The 19,074-nt window shown below is 42.0% G+C and overlaps 1 protein-coding gene across 1 annotated transcript; it reads right to left on the bottom strand.

Annotated features, from left to right (window-relative positions):
• Window positions 1-5,169: 5,169 nt before the first annotated feature.
• Window positions 5,170-18,333, bottom strand: LOC128914375 (interleukin-9 receptor-like). The gene is made up of 9 exons (XM_054213296.1): window positions 18,268-18,333; window positions 11,971-12,061; window positions 11,480-11,588; window positions 9,856-10,049; window positions 9,046-9,182; window positions 8,545-8,719; window positions 8,190-8,304; window positions 7,030-7,114; window positions 5,170-6,536 (listed from the first exon to the last, which is right to left on the bottom strand). The coding sequence occupies exons 2-9, from the start codon at window positions 12,047-12,049 to the stop codon at window positions 5,985-5,987; spliced, it is 1,446 nt and encodes a 481-aa protein (XP_054069271.1). The 5' UTR covers window positions 12,050-12,061; window positions 18,268-18,333; the 3' UTR covers window positions 5,170-5,984.
• Between the last annotated feature and the right edge of the window lie 741 nt (window positions 18,334-19,074).

The raw sequence follows: 19,074 nt of genomic DNA, 5'->3' as shown, positions 1-19,074 counted from the left end.
AACCAGGAAGTCCAGGAGCGGCAAGGATGCAGGTGGGCCTGAAGACAAAGCTCTAACATAGGTCTGAGACCTCTCTAGGAGGTAGAGCTGGAAACAAAGCTACAACATAGGTCCAGGGTCCATCCAGGAGTCAGGGACAGAGAGAGGACTGGAGACAAGCTACAACCTCCACCCAAGGGGTCCATCCAAAATATAACCTACCTAAAGCTTAGGTCCAGAGGCCATCCAGGAAATGACACAGAGACAGAACTGAAGACAAATCATGTCACTCAGGCCTACATGGAGGTTAAATGGAGCTCCCAGGCTCTGGGCAGAGGATGTGGGTGGAAGTCCCAGGTGAGACTGGTCAGGCCAATTAAAGCCTATTGGCGCACTTTAGGCCATGACAGATGACACACAGCAATTCTCTTTACAGAGACTTTTATTCCAGCTGTGTTCTAACTTAAGTCTCTGAATCATATGGCTATGGAAAGCATTTCTGTAACTGACTGTACACGTGTGAAATCACATGTAGCTCTCTGGGTATTAGACACAGAGATATAAATTAATTTTTAATACATAGTTTGCAAATGCAAGCAACTACATCGCAGCAATGGGAAAACTTTGACTATAACAAATGTCAGAAGATCTGAGACAGGCATATTATAAACAAACCCTAGACTTTTCCTCAGTTCACGTACACAAGTTCCATTCAGATTGGCAGGTGACCTCCATGTCACTAGCCCCAGAAGTATCGCTCAGCTGACTGCATTTATTTGCTCAGAGCAGGTCCGAGGTTTCCCCGCCAAGGAAGAATACATCCTGTCTTCTCCCTCCCACAGAATGCTTATTAAATCACTAACTACATCCTTATCTCCAGCAGACAAAAAAATCTCAGTTTAGTGGTAGCAGCAGTGCAGATTTTAGGGCACAAAGTTAAGGGAAGGTGACGGGAGGGATCACTAGTCTTTAAATGGCATATGTGATCTTTAAGTGTATAAAGAAGAAACCGGTATTAGGAGTCAAAAGGTTGTATTGCCTATGTGTTTGGCACTGGTGCACGTCCTGCTGCAACGTATTGAGCTATGGGAACCACTGTGCAAGCTGTTGAAAACCATGATCCCATTATAAAGATGGGGTAGCCAGTTCTGCACACCAAAACTGCGTGAGGTGTGCTACTGATTTATGTGAAAGCATTCTTAATTTTTTTTTCTCTAGTACTATGAATCTCATTCTGAATACATCTATTGTCTGGTTTTGAATGTAAAAGTATTTTACGAAAAAGTTTTCACTGAGCTGTCCACATCGATGCCATGATTTCTTTCTTAAACTAGTGCTTTATTTAGACTTGCTTATGGCTTTTAACTTTTTCATCATTTGGCACACCAATGATCTGTTAGAACAAAATAACACGACAACTCATTACTTGTGTTTAGACTCGAATGACTGTTACTGCTGTGCTCTCGCACTGTTTATTCATGTGAATCAGCTTAGCTCAAAAAGCCATATTGTGTTGGGCCTGCAGTACCGTACGAGTATAAATATACTACTTCTAGACAGGGGGAAATACCGCATGATACTGGGCCATTGTATGTGCACACGATATCTAGAGCTGCTGCTGTCACAGCAGTTTCTGTGCTGCACTCCAATATGCACTGAAAATAGGAAGTGTGTTGACCAAATCAATCTGTTCACCAGACCTAAAATGATAAGATTTGACGCTGGGATTTCAGATTTTGTCAATTGACTTGGGTCCATGAGCATCAAGGAAGAAGCAATCCAAGTGCTGTAGTTTTATGTTGCAACTTAATCCTTGGCTTGCATGTTGTTGAAAACAAACAAACCAACCCCCTTGTGTTCATTCCCTTTCCTAGCATAAAAAGAACATCCTCTCTTCTTTTCCAGTTATGATCACCAGTACCTAAATATATATGTCGTCAAATATTATAGTTCTTGCTTTAGAACTGATAGTTTAGATCTCTGTACTCGATTAGCACCTCTATCTTCAGAATTGGTGTGCCTCCGGCAAGAACAGATCTGCAGATTAGATTAAGTTGCTGAAGATTAAACAGACTATTTTTAATTTTTGGTGTTTTTACTGGCTCGGTGAGTGAACACGTGGATGGCTCTGTGAAAGAGCATACACTCTGCTGAGGGATGCTGGGAGATTCATGCTTGTCCGGAAAGGCCTGTGGTGATAGAGACTTCTGCAGCACAGGATTCATGACTCACAGGAGCACAGCAATACAGAAAAGATGGAGTGATAAGGCTGTGAAGCTGGAACTGAGAGAGTTCATATTGGGCAGTTTGTAAGATGGTGCTGCTCCAAGTCTAACCAACATTCTCTGTCCTTTGTTTACACAATGATCAAATTCAACAAAAGTAAACTAAAAAGAGTAAGCTTGTTTCTCTTGTCTCTGGAATTACTCTCTTCCTATCTGCTTACTTAACTAGGAAAAGATTTATGGCTTTATTTGGCCATTGATTAATGGCAGTCTCAGGAAAAAACATTGCTTTCACAGGCTAAGCTTCTGCACCTTTGAGCAGGAATTTGCAGATCAATGATCTTAAGCCCTGAAGCTCAGGGCTGCAGGGAGTGTTTCAGCATGCCAAACACCACTATTTGACACTTGGATTTTGCTTTGATGCATTAGAAGCCACTCTGTGGAGACAAGTCATCCTAACTGAGCGGGCACAACAGGTTGAATGCTGTGCCTTAATGTTTGTGACTTGTTTGCTGCTCCTTCAAAATGCATTTGTGTTGGTGCTGTGATACCTATACTGTTGAGAAACATGCAATCTGATCTTCTTAGCCCTCTTGAAATGAGCGTGCAGATGACTAAACAGCAGAACGTCTGATGGAGATACAGCTTCTATCACTCATTACTGGGAACACCAATACTTCACCAGAGGTATAGCTATTAAGTGGGTACTAGCAGAACTATGCTAGTGCTCACATGCTAGACACCATGGGATAGCTCACCATGCTGGTCCACCTTGGCTTTATGAGCTGTAAAATACATCTTCACTCAGGAGCTGCCTTATCCCTTTTTCTGTTGATAGTGGTAGCAGCAGCACTGCCTTAGTGCTTTGGTCTGCAAACTAGGGAAAGCATTTAGTTCTTCCCTCTTCTACTTCTACAATGTTTTCAAACCAACTTTTACTAATGATTCGTATAGTCAATGTTCTCTAAACTAAAGTTCTTTCCAAAGCTGTCAGACTCTAACTTCTGAAAATTCAAAGTTTGCATTAATTCCTCTGCTTTATTTACTTCTGAATAATCACACAGTGTTAGTTCTTTTACTTCATTCCCTTTAAGAAAAAAAAAAACAAAACCAACAACCAAAAAACAAACCCACAACTAAATCAAAATCTTTGTCATAGAACATTTTCATCTCCTTAGTGTCTTACAAGCATTACTTAACTATCTTCTGAAATCGCTTCCTCTGGCAAAACTCAACAGGAAGAAAAGAGAGGGGAAAATACTGGCCACTTTGTTCTGGTTGCAGATGATATACGTAGCATGCATTTGGTAGTCCCAGGAAATGAAAGGCTTCAAAGGCTTGAGCAAAGTCCCCGTTACGTCTCCTTATTAGATGGTAGTTCTCTATCTTCCACTGGAAGGATCTGTATCACACTTGAAGGCAAAACTCAGCCTTAGAATGGTTCAGAGATTCTGGGAGAAGCTGTGAATAACCATAGCTTGAACATAATACGAGTCTCAAACATGACACACAGACAAAAAAAAAAGAATAAAAAAAAAAACAAAGAAAAAAACCAAAACAAAACTGCAAAGCAAAAGGACAGAAAAATGGGCTTTTATGCACTATTTTTCTAGAAAAATTGTATTTTTTTGTTGGCTGAATAAAAACAAGGCTTTGATTGTTCCAAAGACCTAATTGTGAAACCAAGGCATTTTGTTCTTTTTTTCTAAGCTACAACAACTAACATTTTCTGTGGTACCTTTCCTCTTTGCACTTTCCCCATTTTATAAGTAGCTTCATAAAAGCAGAAGCAGCTCAAAGTTGTTAGCATGTCACCTGGAGAACCGCTGGTGCTGCAATATCATTTTAGCCCCTTAACCATCAGCCTGTCATTATCTCCAGACTCAGTTCTTACAGTCATCCTGTCGTGGCCTGATGGACACAGGCAGCATCATCTTTGACTTTTAATTTCTCTCAAGTAATTTCCTACTACATTCAATCTCTCTATTTCCTTTTGCTTCTCTATCTCATTGAGTTTTGTGCTCTCTCTTCCATAGCCTGACCTGCTGCTCCTTACTCATACCTGAATGTAATTGTTCCCATTCTCCTTTTGCTAATATTACCAGTACAGAATACCTTGTTAACTAAACAAGATTTTGTGAAACTGGTTCAATTTCTATGCAGACATTCACAAGCAAGGGCTGTCAAGATCCGAGAGATTTAAGGTACAATTGATCTGACAATTTCAGGAAGTATCCCTCTGATTCTGAAGATTTGAAATTTGGGACACTACCTCAAGCCACACTAGGAGGTCTAAAAGTTTGGGAATCACCAAAATCATTCAGGCATGTGGTCTTGTTTTACAGACTTTCTTCTGAAGAGGAAATCCTAGCAACTATTAATGACAGTAACATCACATTCTTCTCCTGCCATTAGATTGTAGTATAGTATAAAAAGCACACTTGAATATAGTTTTTACAAGATAAAAAGCACGAAGGGCCAGAAAGGGGATATTTTTTCAGACATCAGAAAAGCCCGTCGCTTACAACACTGAAAACAAATCACTGCTGGCACCTCCTGTGTCTGTCACACAAGTTGGATGTGAACTTCGCGTTCTGTTGCTGCTTTTCTCCCAGATGAAGACTTTCCACAATAGCTTAGCACACATTCTTGGGGGAGAAGGGGGAGTGAACGAGCGGCTGTGTGGTCGTAGGTGCTGGCTGGGGTTAAACCACGACAGAAGGGAAGTGCTCCCAAAAGCACTCCCAAAGAAGAGAGACTGAATGTGTGAATGTACGTATGCACGTGCCAGCTAGTGTAGGTACATGCGGACACATCTCAGTATGCTTGCTAAAACTGTTGAGCCCTTTAAATCTAGGAGATGTAACTAAGAGTCCAGGAATCTGCTTGGTGATCATATATAGGATTTTCTGTGTCTAGGGCAGGAAGTAAACCTCCTGAGATTTGGCTCAAAAAGGCAGTGCCTGTTGAACAGATAGCCAAAGAACTCATCAGTTCTGGAAAAATAATAAAAGCCCTGGAGAGGCAGTGGGCCTGGCCTGTTTTGTGATTACATAAAGCTTGTTTGTGGTATTCTTGCATTTCACCTTTCTCCATTAGATCAGCCCAGCCACTTAACCTTGGATTAAATTTTTATTAAAATCAAAGCATTAGATGGGGCTTAGTTACTGGAAAATAAAAAGTTACAGCCATTCAGGATAATAAAGAACAATACCCACTGCCTAATTATCTTTAAATAGTGCAATTATAAATTCTGATGTAATCAGGAACCCTTTGAAGTCATCAATATCATATTAAGAATCAAAAATTACCCTCTTTAACAAAAATTGTTTATCATGGTTTTATGAAGAATCGTACATAGTTTTAAAATAATGATGGAGTTTAAATCATGGTTCAGCACATTGCAAATATTGCTGCTTCTGAGAGGGACACAATTCCAATAGCTCTTCCGGAGGAAAAACAGCAGGTCTGCTGCTGCTTCCTTAGACTCGGGGGTTGCTGGCTGCTGCTGCTGCTGCCAGGAGGTTAATTTAGGGAAGAGCATGGTCATGTGTCTCCTGAGACAACAGATGTTATTGGAGTCAGGCCTTGCCATGCCTGTAGGGGTTGTATTCGCTAGCCAGAGGAGTTGGTCACAATCTTCTTTTGAAGTCCAGAAACTGAGGATTTACCTAAACATGATACATTTGCAGTTGTCTGCACAGTCATCATTTAAGCCACTTGGGAAGACAGTGTTGGGAGGTGAGAGGACGGCACAAAGATCTTTGTAGGCAGTATTCCTCAGGAAAGGTCACTCTGATCACTCTGATGTTTGACAAGACTATTACCATTGGAGGGCTCCAGTAGTTCAGCAGGAATCAAACCTCCTGTGGTATCATTGTCACACAATGTACAATAGTCACTGCTGCTGAAGGACACATTTGCTATCTCAAAAGATTCCTGAAGCATAAGGAAGTCACCCTTCCCGTGCTGTGAGTGAGAGGGATAATTCCTTTCCATGCTCGGGCTCTCGAGGTTGGCTTTAATTATTTCAGAGATTTTCAGGCCAGCTCTATCAGCAGCATCATTTTGTGCAAACAATAGGCCGAGCCTCACTTCTATCTCTTCTGCTCTTACATACCTGCTGGGGACATACTGCTGGCTTGGACCCGAGGCAAATACAAAGTTTTCTTCTGCAGAAACCAGATTTGTGCTTTCCAGAGGTTTCAAGGAGATCTGGGAAATCAGATCTTGGGCGTTTAGATCAGAAAGTCCATCTGCAGTCACTTTGTTTGAGTTGCTGGCCTCTTCTCTTCTGAGTTGGATACAAGCCTCATTAGGTTGAACCCAGTCCTAGTGGAAGGATCAATAAGTTCAGGACAGTTTGCTTAGAGTTGGAATCTGCAAAATAACTGTTCTTTCTGTATGGCTTTGGCACAATAATTCAGAGTTTTAGTGCAAATCTGCTGGGCAAAGTTAGAGTAATAGGGTAGAGAAGCTATCTGCTAATTTCACAAGAAATCTTCAAGACTTCATCTCCAGAATACACCACAAGCTGCTTGTATTGCTTTGCTTTTTGCTTTCGCAGGGTGCACCTTTCACATTCAGAGTGGACAGGAAGTGACTGACTGGAGAGGCTTTATTTCTAAGGGGAGAGAAGCTGGACAGAAGCTCTGGTGGTGTAGCTAGTATGTGGAGGCAGGAAACTGAGAAACTATAAACTCCCAGGAAGACCAGAACCATGTGTCAGTAACTCTGCTCAGGAGCTAGAATTATTAATCCCACAAAAAAACCCCTCCCCTCATGAAATGAGGGTCATAAGAAAGAAATGAAACTTATTTCTTACCTTAAAATTCCCATTGTGCAAATTATAGAGTGGCTGAAAGAAAGCAGCTGGTGTGGGAATGTTAAAACAGGAGAGGCTTTTTGCCCTGAAGTGAGAAAACAACTCTTAAAATAAAAATAAAATCAGACAAGTTTTTTCTATTCTGTGTCAATGATGTACACACTGATTAGATGAAAGCCCCGCACTTACGTTAGAAAGATTGTATGAGAAGTCCGTTTCATCTGACATCTCATGCAATTGTTGCTCTGCCTCCTGTGCATGCATTTAATGTTTCTAGCCTGAAGCGCAGTCTTAAAAGTTTCTGAGAAATGCTATATGCCACAAACTCAATACTAGTCTATTACTCATTATATGCGCTGAGCTATTTACGGATTTGTTTAGCAAGTTATTTGATCTAAACCACTGTTTCTGGAAGTGTTTTAGAGAGTTTTAGTTTCATTACATTTAGACAGACAAATTCTGCCAGTCATCCTAGACCCTTTATTAGAGTCTATCCTGTAAAAATATTTTATCATAGGTACATCGTGTATTCTGTTTCTCTAAGGCTGACATGTATATGGAGCATAATAATGTATGTCAAGGCAGAAAAGGAAGAGGTAGGAGATGTACCTTTGCCCTGCCAGCATAAAAAATTGCAGAAGGTGGTTGCACCAAGGTTCTAGAGACGCTTTTTTTCTCAGTACAGCTTGGTCCCAGAACCTAAGAAACACTGAATCGGAGTCAGTGTTGTTTGTTTGTATTGGTATTTTACATACTGACGAATGCCAGGTATGTCACAAGTGGCTTAACATTGGCATCAGTATAACCACCTTTATGGATTGCTGCGTACTTGCACTTTTAATTTATCTACATGAAACTTAACAAAAAATTTCCATGCGCTTAAATTTCTTTAACTCCAAGAGACCCTCAACCTTGAGCTTTAGCTGAGTTTGGGTACCACAGAGGCACTTTGAACTCCTTAAGGATTGTGTAGTGGGTTAGTGGGTCATTAATTATCATCAGCCAAGGAACATGTCATGTCCCAAGATTATCAAAAGAGCTTTTGAAAACAACTGAGTCTGTGCAGCAGAAACAGGAAGCAAAAGGGACATAAAGGCACTTCATTTACCCTCTCCAGGCTATAAAGATCAAGGAGAACTTAATGAAAAATGATAACATACCTTGAAGAAAGCTTGCAGTTCCAAAATAAATAGAGTAGAGCACCAAAACTCAAAGGAATGAATAAGAACTGCATAGTTCTGGTATTTAGGATCTTTTCAGACAGTTTTGGTATACCTAGGAAAAGAATCAGCACAGATATAATTGATAGAGAGTCTGGAAGTCAAGCTAGAACCCCAAATAACCAAGCAATACAAATGAAACATCTGCTAAAGACCTCAAGGAAAGCAATTTGGCTTTGAAAACTCGAAGGAAGCTAGTTCTGATTTGAAAAGCATAATTTTACCAGGTATCTTCCTTTTTTTGGAACATGGACGTGAAAAGACATGAATTAAAGTAAAACAATATTCTTTGTACCCGGTCTTTGAAACACTGTTGTCTGGCTCCACTCGCTCCACTGACTGTGGTACGAATCCTCATTTTCAGAAACTTTGCAGCGAAGTCGTGCAATGTAAGTGATGCCACTGCGAAGCTCTGTGGCTTCAATTTCTATCTGTGGCAGTGAACTGGATGGTGTCTTGTTCAATGCGGTCTGCAAAGTATTACAAAGAATTTCTGTTAACAAGGCTGGGCAAAGTCTTTTAAATACTCTTCTTCCCCCCCTGCCCTTTCCAAATCCTCTTTTCTTGGATGCAAGAGGGCCTGCACGATTATGGATGATTTCTGAACGCGGGGTTCAGGAGAATAAGATTCATTGATCTTCAGTATTGATGTTTATTATAAAAATCTTTTAGCCTTGATGTGGGAAACCAGAAAGGCCAGCTTAAAATAGTCAGCTGCCAGAAGGCCCTGAGCTGAGTGGCAAGGCCATTGTGCCCAAAGAGCAGGGCAGTATCAGTGTGTGCCTCATCCAGTTACCTCCCAGGACATGCTGTACTCCTTATACTGCAACTCATATTGAAGAATTTCAACGAGGTACCAAGGCACACTCCACCATATCTGACACTTGCTGGCAGTGACGTTGCTCTGGATGTTTGCAGGTGGATCAAGTTTTACTGCAAATAGAGAGGTAGGTTTTTTTCACAATATTTGGGACGTGAACACCACAGGAGACGCATGATACTAGGCTGACTGAAGTCTTGGAAGATAAAGCTGGGCCCTAAAGACTTGTGCTAAGACCAGCAGTAGACCAAATTAGCTTACAGAATAGCTACAGAACTGACATAAATTAATGATAACTCAAAAAGCCCCTGGGGATAGTCCTGCAAGCAAAGAACTACTCCGGATGTCACATTCTGCTCTTCCAACATACCACTAATATAGACAGGCTCTGAGATTTCAAATGTTTCTCTGAAGTACCAGGCCATGGGACATTGAATCAGATCCATTACTTTGATTTCTTGTGACTTAATTTCTTAGAAAAAATCCCAACTATAGAGGAAGTCTAACTGTACATTATCCATGGCACAAGAAAACATGATGCAGATGAGAAGTATACTTGAAAGGTGCTCCAGAGCCAGCCCTCTCTGAAGTCCTGGAACAGTCAAAATGGAGAGAGACACTGGGACTGCATCCTTACTGATGAAGCCCACATAGCGCACTCTCCAGGGATGGGCAGTCTGACTTGTTTCCATTATTTTCACTTGCTGTCTTTGAGACAACCTTTGTTAGAGAGCATAGCAGACCAAAGCGGAGCCTCAGCCCACAGCTGCCCTGGTTCATACTTACTGTGCTTGCAGGGATTGTACTCTGGAAAGGTAATGTACGTGTGGTTACGTCCAAAGAAGTTGCCTTGGAGAGAGACTCTATAACCATCTGTTTCCAAGATCTGGCTGGCTAAATGGAGTGTGCAGTGGTACTGATTCTGCATGTTCTCCCTGGCACTCAGTTTGCAGCTGGCATTGTGGCCCTTTGACCAGAGGCTAGAAGAATAAAAGGGCTGAAAGTTTCTTTTAAGTTACATGATGAAGTGCTTTTCAGTTTATGAAAGACGGGTGGCAGCTTAGCACAGCAGCGCGTTCTGGAAGAACATGAACCTCTAGCGCAGACAGCACAGAAAGCAACGGTAAAGCTGGCTGGATGGCAGGGCTGAAGAGGGAGGAAGGAGGCACCTTCATAACCTCACTGCTGAGAGCACCAAACCTCCCAGGAGCTGCACAGAGAGCCCAGTACCTGCCCCCTGCTCCCTCTGAAAGCGAGAGGGCTGCTGTGCGTTGCTGACGGGAAAGCAGCTGGTGTAGGGGGGTAGGAGTGGGTGGACAGTTAGTTACAACTGCTCAGCACAGAGCTAACAAGTTGTACATTAAAGCCTCTTTCGCTACAAACAAACCAGTACTGACAGCAAAACATGTCAGAGGTTGGTTTGTTGGTTGGGTGGGGGTTTTGTGTTTTTTTTTTTTATATTCGCAAGCTTCAGCACAGCGTAACAGGATGAATGGCAGAAAACATCATCTTGGGGAAGTAGCTCCAAAGAGCAGTCTTCTATTATTAAATTATCTAATATGGCCATTTATTAGCAAATTCTTCATGTTGCATGTGACCCCACAATAAACTGGGATACCATGGTTTATCAGCTTGGCATTTTTTCATAGATTTAAAATTCAGCATCATTAAGAGTGAGGCTAGTTTTGACTTAACCTTACCAGAATATATGAGGCATCTAATATCAGTGGCTTACGCTCTTGTCATAGTTCACAAGTTTTTGGTAGTCAAGACAACATTATTACATTATCTAAACAAGTTCATCTCAAATTAGCATATCACAAATGCTTATTATCCTGTCACCTAGCAAACTATTCACCTGATTTCTTCTGTCAGAGGAAAAATTATTCACGTAATATTCTAAATCTGTTATTACAGCTTATAGCTCACTAGACTTTCAAAATCCTTTTGTGTATATGTATGAACTAATTGAGATTAAACCACTAGGGATTTAATTTCTAGGCAACAAAACAAGAAGTGATTAGAAATTAGAAATTAGGCTGCTTCACATGGGATGAGCTGTGGGAGTCACCAGATGATGGGGAGTAGAGGCTGGGATGGGAAAGCTCTCTGTGCTGAGGGACCCCTGCCAGAAGGGGACAGTGGGCAGACAGATGGACAGCCCTGAGCTGGAAGGGGATCATGCAGCCATGTGTGCTGGACCTCTGCTGCACCCCCCGAGGCTGTGGGCACACAAAAGGGTGCTTCTGAGGCAGCCCAGGCATGGGGTGATGAGGTGGCAGAGCTCACTGTGCCACAGAGCTGTGGAGGGAGCAAAGCCCATGGACAGACCCCATCTCTGCTCCTCTGTGCCATCCTGCCCATGCCAGGGCCGGGGCTGCACCGACAGCTCTTGGTGTGCAGCTCTTACTTGGTGAAATGCAGGTGGAAAGGTCCATCGCCCATGGGCTCCTCCATTGTCCACACACATCTCACGGTATTCACGTAGTTATTCAGGCAGCTCAAGCTGCCAGGGAATTCTGCAGAGGAAGGAGACCAGAGCTGCATTTGTGTATCATCTGATGAGTCCTTCATAAGTACATCAAATGCATTACTTGCTAGAGCTTTCTTTACTGACATCTCATCTACCCTTCCTCATGATGTTCTTCCTCTCTTGTACCGCACTTCATTGCATGAGATGAGTGTAAGGTGTTAGGGTTGGGTAGTGGCTACATTTTCTCTGCTGCCCAGGATGAGCTCGGTTGCCTAGGCCTGGCATTGCCAGCCAGCTGTAGCAGTTCCTGGGACCTGGGAAAGGGCAGTCACAAGATCTTGTGTTGCATACTTTAGGGTCTGTGAATGAAAAATAGGCACATGCACATGCCTCTTCCCACAGTGGGCCCATTCTAGATCTCCTCTTACCTCTCCCTCTTCCTCCACCAAGGAGCAGCACAGCAGTAACGCACAGCTGGAGGCCAAGCTGCCACACATCTCCTCCCATTCCAGACACTATCTAAGATAGAACAATTGTTAGAAAAGTTTTGTCAGTATTTGTACCAGCAGGTTGAAGGTTTAACAGCATGCTTCTGCCAGCCCTGACACAAGCTGACCTTGACTCTGTCAGACAGGGCACCAACTCAGCTTCTCATTTCTTCTATAGAAGCTGTTCTTCTCATAGCCATAAATAGTACTTTGCACAGCAATCTAGAGCACCAGCTGCCTGAAAGGAAATCTTTAATTCCTGCCATTTGATCGGGGTGGTGGGGTGTTCCATCTTTTCTTCTTCCTGCATTTTTTGGCATCTGGTTTATGACAATTTAAAAGCAGCAGAGAGCCACAGTGGCTTGGAGCAAATGTTCATGTTTCCCTGTATCCCGTTTCTGACAATAACCAAAACCAGATGCTTAGAGAAAACTGTAGCAACAGAAGAAGCATAGATGTTCTTATCTGAGAACATTCTTAGACTCCAGACTTTTGCAGCTCGGGGGTCTCCTGGAGCAGACATAATTTCTGGATGTTCAAGGCTTCAATAGATTTTTCTCTCATAAGCTTGTCCATCAGCAGTAGTCACCTGCTGAAAGCTATCTATACTACAAACACTGCTGCCTGCCTTTAATGATGGTTCTTTTTTACCTTGAGGGAGTCGAGTAACTGGTCTTCTGCACATTCCCTTTCTCTTCACTAGACGAACACTTGCTTGACCTGCTGGCATCACAAAACTTTTGAAGGAGCCTTTCTTCAAGCCACTTGGAGTTGTCCTGAACTAGTGTGAAAGGGTTTGAGGTCAAGAACAAAAGCTGGGATAGAAATGGGTGTTCTAGCCTACAAATCTTTTGTTTTAGGAATTCACCCACTTCATATATGATCAAAACTAAGACCCATCATAGTTTTCTCTTTCTTAGATGCACAAACACATATGCACAAGAAGCTACAATTCCAGTTGCTCATCTGCAGTGTGGGAATCTTGGGATCGTATTTCCTTCCCATAAGTATTTCCTTGCTGTAAAAGAAAACTCCAAAAGACAGAAACAGAGGGAATAGCTGATATGCTCCTGATCAAAGCACTCATTGGGGATGTAGAATACTTAGGGCCTAGTCATTACCCCAATTTACTGAAGGGTTGTGTAAGGATATTTGAAGTGTATCATCTTCTGTAATATGGAAAACTGTCTCTCTACAATGTTATGCTAGACTCCCTCTCCTCCTTTTTAACCAAAAATTCCATTCTCTGAATTCTTTCCTGATGAAGTTTCATTTAAAAATAAAAAGTTTCCGACATTGTGATTTTCCAGCAAATGGAGTTTAATATGAAGGATCCTGACCTGATCTGCTCAGCAATATATGGTGTTTTTTAAGGTGCTTCCAGCTTGCAATATTTGCCATTACCTTAACCCAGCAAACAAGCCCAGCACCCCTAAGGAGCCCATGACTCAGCCTGGAACCCAGAAAACATGGAGTGAGTTTGTAGACAGAGACCACTAATAAGTATAGACAAAAACTGTTACTTGAAAAATTCAAAAAATATTGAAGGAACACTGTTTGCACCGTTTGCCCAGCGTAGACACTGAACTGAGCTCTAGGGCTGGGGTAACAAGGGGCTGTGACAATCTTCTGGCATGAAAGAGTTTGACTTAGTTACTGCAAAAAAGAAAAAATAACCAAAGTTTGCCAGGGTTATGATCTGTCTTTCATAAGAAGCTGAGGAAAAGGGGGACATAAGTGTCAGGACTGGAGAAACACTAAGTACAGCATTAGCACAAGACCAAATGGGTGTAGTCTGGCTATAGGATAAGATCGTGGTTTCTAACCAACAAAGGGTCTGAAGTAGTCTTGAATGGGAGTGAGAGAGAAAGAGACTACGCTTAGCAAGGATTGTGATATTTCAATCATTAGTATTGTTTTACTGAAGGGATTAAATGATCTGATGGATACAATAGCAGGAGCTGGACTCCATGACCAAGAGTATCCTTCCAGTCCCAGATTTCACAGTCCCAGATTTCTGGATGCTAGACAGTAGCATCCAGATATCAACCTCTTTCCTGTAATATTGTAATTATGCCTGCTTACGGTGTCCCTTTTCTAAATTAAATAGTAAAATAATTACAGTATTTCAGAAACTGATCAAGAAAAAAAAGGAATCTTTCTGGCTTCCACTTCACCACCTCTTCATTTATGTGTTTTTTTTTTTTTTTTGTAAATATCCTGTTTTGCTGCCGACTTTCTTCAGAGTGGGGGTTGTTGAAAGGAAGTGTCACCATTAGCTGATTTTAGCTGAGGGAGGCTGGGAGGCACGAAGTCTCTCCTGCTTATCATTCTAATCAGGGTTGCATACGATCCCTGTGATAAATACAGTAAGACTGACTAAATATGAAATAGAGAGAGTTGCATTAAGTAGAATTATACATGTGCTTACAAGAACTTTTTCACGCACGCACACAAACGTTGGTCAAGAAAACTAAACCAGGACAGAATATTTCCAGGTAATTACTAGGGATTTGATAAACTCCCCCCGACAAGAAGTTCTTTGTTCAATTCTGCAATGTTCAAAACATATCAGACATTTTCTGGCTCTTTAGCATGTTTAAATGCACATTTGTCTGTTAGAAGCCATGAATGTTAGTCAGGAGTAGGTCGTGGAACACTGAATTCTGAAAGCCTTATCAGAAAATGAAATAGCAGATAACCAGCTGAACGAGATTCTGCAGTACATTAATGCAATTAGAGGAACTAACATACAGACTGTGGATGCATATCAATTTAAAGAAATGTTATTGCAGCTACATGTATCATCCATAACACCATTATTAGTTCATTTCTTCTGTTGGGATCCACAATTTAAACAAAAAGTTGTGGAAAATAGTTCTGAAAATGCTATAAGAATGATTTAATCTTGGATAACTTTCCTCAGAAATTAACAACTAAAGACCAACTAAGTATCTTTAACTTAGCCAAAGGAAATGCTAAGTAGTAATTTCACACCAGCCATTAAGAATCGTGTATGGGAAAAGATTTCAGGTAGGAGAAAAGTCTTTTTTTTTCCCTTTTTTTTTTTAATCTGCTAGAGAAATACAGAAACAATCCAGTTGCTGGACACTGAAAGCAGATACAATTAGACAGAAACAAAGTGCAGAATTTGTACAAAGGGGAACTACCTTTATTGCTGGCACCTCTTGCCTAAACATGATAAAATATGATCCAAGACTTGTAGTCTATAAATCTTGGTTAGGTATCTTAAAAAAAAAATAAAAATCCTTAGCTCAGATGGAAGTAATGAAATTGATGCAGGCAGTTATAATTGTCTGTCCTAAAGTGCTCATGATAACGTTCTCCTATTAACATCGGCAATCCTCAGCCTTGCAAAGGTAAAGTTATAGTACATCCAAAAACGTTGGTTCACAAACAGGCCCTATCACTTCTCAACTGCCAGACACTTCCCACTTATGAAGAAAGAAAATAACTGTGCATTTTGTAGTGTTCAGGGGAAATACCAATAGCAAGCAGAGAGACATATTAATGAGGTAATTTGAGTAACGTCTGCTGATGCTTGCAATGAGTTTGGCCTTGCAAGAAAATAGCTGCAAACTTTGCTAGAACCCTAGAGAGGCTCCGATGCCTTTTCTTATCTTTCATACTCGCTGTGTTTCCCACCTGGTTCAAGTTACTCAGCTGTGGGAAAAGAGTTGTCACATTACCCTAAGGCAGGTTGAGCTGATGACAGCCCAGCCTGACCACCGATGAACTGTCTTGGCAAGTCCCAGAAGAAAGTGACTGCTTTGGTGAAATTCTCTTCCTCTTACATAGGTCAATATGAAGGTTTTGATAGGCCATGTAGCAAAAAATGGACACGGTCAATTCAAACCTCAGCTCTTCTTGGTGCTGACAGCCACAGAATGAGACAAAAATGAGGCAAGGGCAAAAGCACTTTTCAATTTCAGTGAGAACAGATGGGTAAAGGGATTCTTGGTGACATAGCAGGCATTCATCCTTCATCAGTGACCATCATATCTGAACACTACCAGTTCTTTCTGCAGAAGGACCCAAGCCAGGACCCAAAACAGAAAGCAATAAGGTGCCAGCACCATTGCAAGGCAACTTCAGGTCGGCATGCCCCACATCCAGTGCTAGCAGCAAGGGCACCGTTACAGCAGCTTGGGGACTGAAGACAAATCAACTTCCTAGCCAGGCTGCTTGATGCCTTTTTCGTTTGGTGGCTTGTTGTTTGGGGTTTTTTTGGGTTTTTTTGTTTGTTTGTTTTCTTTTTTTCTAATGCCCAGTTTCTGCAACACTCTGAGTTGTGGGTGAAGGCAGAAAAGCCCTGTGAAAACTGTAGGTGTGGGAGGTGTCAGAGTAAAGGAGAACCACCACCTTCCCTCTGCAGGAAAGAAAGAGACCAAATGCCTGAGAGAAAGCCCCGAAATGATGCACTAGGTATGCTGCCACCAATCCAGATTTTGGTTCAGCACCAGAAGCTGACTGGTGACCTTGAGTTCCCAGCTGGTCTCAAGCTGTTTGCAATGGTGTTTCCATCCTTTCTGTACATTTCCAGGGCAGAGTTCTTCTACCTGTTATTTGCTCAAGGAAATGAGACCTTGCAGCCATGCATTTCCCCTCCCCTCCTCTGGCAGAGAAAGGGAGATAGAAGAATTGTAATGAGATAGAGAAATGTAATGGGTTCAAAGTGGCAGACACAAAAAAGGACCTTTGCATCTCCAATCTCTGGAAGACTACAAGTAAGGTAGGATCAGCTTTACAAAGCCTTGATAAAACATGAAATTGAAGTGTCATACAAGAGCATGAGCAAGGTTTTCATGTGGAGATGTGTGCATAAGATTCTTCAACATGCGTGAGTACCCTTTGATACATGTAGTGATATTATATGCCAGTCCACAGCAGACATCCAGGACTCCCAGGTTCTATCCCACCTCTGCCATCAACTTTTATATAGACTGTTTTGTCAGTGCAATTTTTCTTGCTGCAGCTCACTCGTATGGTCTGCCCTGCTCACCTAAATCTTAGAGGAAGTCACAAGCTTCAGGCTCTTATTTGGCAGCAGCTTTGAGCTGTTCCAAAACACGCTCTGCTCGCTCTCCCTCCCACAGCAAGATACAATGAATGGTGCACAGTCAGAGCTGGCACAGCAGACCGGGACCCTTGAACACTCTGTTTCCATTCCTTACATCTTAGCAATTAGTCATAAATGACTTGCTCTCCCTTGCCCATTATTACCCTTTCCTTTGCTTCAATCTCTTCCAGAGGCAGCACCAACAGGCACTAAAGAAAAGCAGGACGCTGACTCGCACCTATGAAGTAAAACAGCAACAGGCAACAGTGTGTCTGTACCAACATGCACATCCACCCTCCATCCATTAAGGTTAGCCCCAAGTAAGTGCACATTGTCCAGAGTGACCCATTGAGTTATTAAGTGTGATTGTTTATCATGGGCAGTCCTTCAGTCATCCCTGCCTACAAGAAAATATTTTGTATGTCCTTTTAGGTAAGTTAATGATAGATTGTCTACCTCCTGAATACCTAGGCCTCTAAGCACATGTCTGACAGAAGCACATCAAGTGCACATAGTAGACTCACATGATCAGCATGTGAACTGCTGGAGAGCAAGGAAGTAGCAGCAGGTTTTCCTCATCTGCCCAGATTATCAGAGAGAAGCTCATACATACAACCAGTCTTTTTCTCCCTTCACCTTTGGAGAGCCATTTTTCCACAATTTGATGCTCATAGACAGCTATGTACTTTTAGATTTGACAGACTTGGATCCCAAAGGCTGAATAAAAAGCTGCTACAAAGGATGATTACTGCAATAAAGCCATATTCATGCACACACACATATAAACATACATTAAAAAACACATATTTTTGTCTGCAAAGTCCCAAACGCTGAGGGCTATTTTGGCTGGATTCATTTACGTTCATCTGTTTCAGTCAGAGAGGAGTACCTAGAAATCATTTGTTCAAGATGGTGCTTCTTTCTAGCACAGTCCATATCAGCGTTAACACAATAGCGTGGTTTTGTGCTCAGCAAACCAGCAGAACATAAGTACAAAGGTCCTTCTGGTGATTTTATTGTCCTAGGTTCCTAGTCTAAAACAATATAGAATTCCACATTTAGGTAAAGAAATTATTTTTCAATATTTTAGCTCAGTAAACATATCCTATCATTATTTACTGGCATGCATAGTACAGAAATATGTTAAATGGTCTTACCAGCTCAAAGGAAACTTCACTTTTTGCACGGCTTCTGTCCCTTGATAGTTTAGGCTGTGTGGTTTGATGATCAGTAGCAGCAACAGCATAATAAAGCAGAGCTTACTGTGCCCGATTTCAAAGATAATCTCAAGAACCAATGAAAAACTGCTCAGATTATCAGATTGAGTTAAAGTAGCTGCATCTGCAATTACTCATTAGTGATGGAGAAACTGAGGAATTTCTGTTAAAGGGTTAACATTTGAAAGGCCAAGTAATTGGCTGAATATAAAAGTACCTTCTTGCAACGTTTATATCAAAAAGGCGAGCAGAAGAGCTCTCTAAGTGACCTAAAGCTGTTTCCTAGCCCTGTCTGGATGTGAGGTGAAACCGCTTCCATCCAAGACCTCTTCCAACTGTGCTTAGACACCTGAGGAGTCCCTGAGTTGCCCTGTCCCGTACCTCCTCCACAGCCCATTGCTGCCCCGTGCTCAAAGCGGCAACTCTGGAAGCAAAAGCAAACAAGCATCGTGGTGCTCCCATGTCCAAATCCCAGGGTGTATAAGGAACAGATCTTTCCGTACCCCACTGCAATGCTGTGGTTCTAGTGTTACAGTCAGGATCCATCCAGTCAGTCGTGTACATGAGTCTACTGCCAGCGAAGGGGAAGAGAGAAGCAGGCAAAGCACAGACTGAATAACAGTCCTCCAGTATGAGCTTTAGGAGCCAAGAGAATGTAAGGCAAGGGCCGTGCAGGAATGGAGGCAAATGTTTCCAAGTTGGTACTACAGATTGAGTTCTTCTTCCAATGAGGTAGTTCCAAATGAG

Source organism: Rissa tridactyla, chromosome 8 (genome assembly GCF_028500815.1).
Source record: "Rissa tridactyla isolate bRisTri1 chromosome 8, bRisTri1.patW.cur.20221130, whole genome shotgun sequence".
NCBI lineage: Eukaryota > Metazoa > Chordata > Aves > Charadriiformes > Laridae > Rissa > Rissa tridactyla.
Note: the sequence above shows the minus strand (reverse complement) of the source record. Positions and strands in the feature narration are given on the sequence as shown.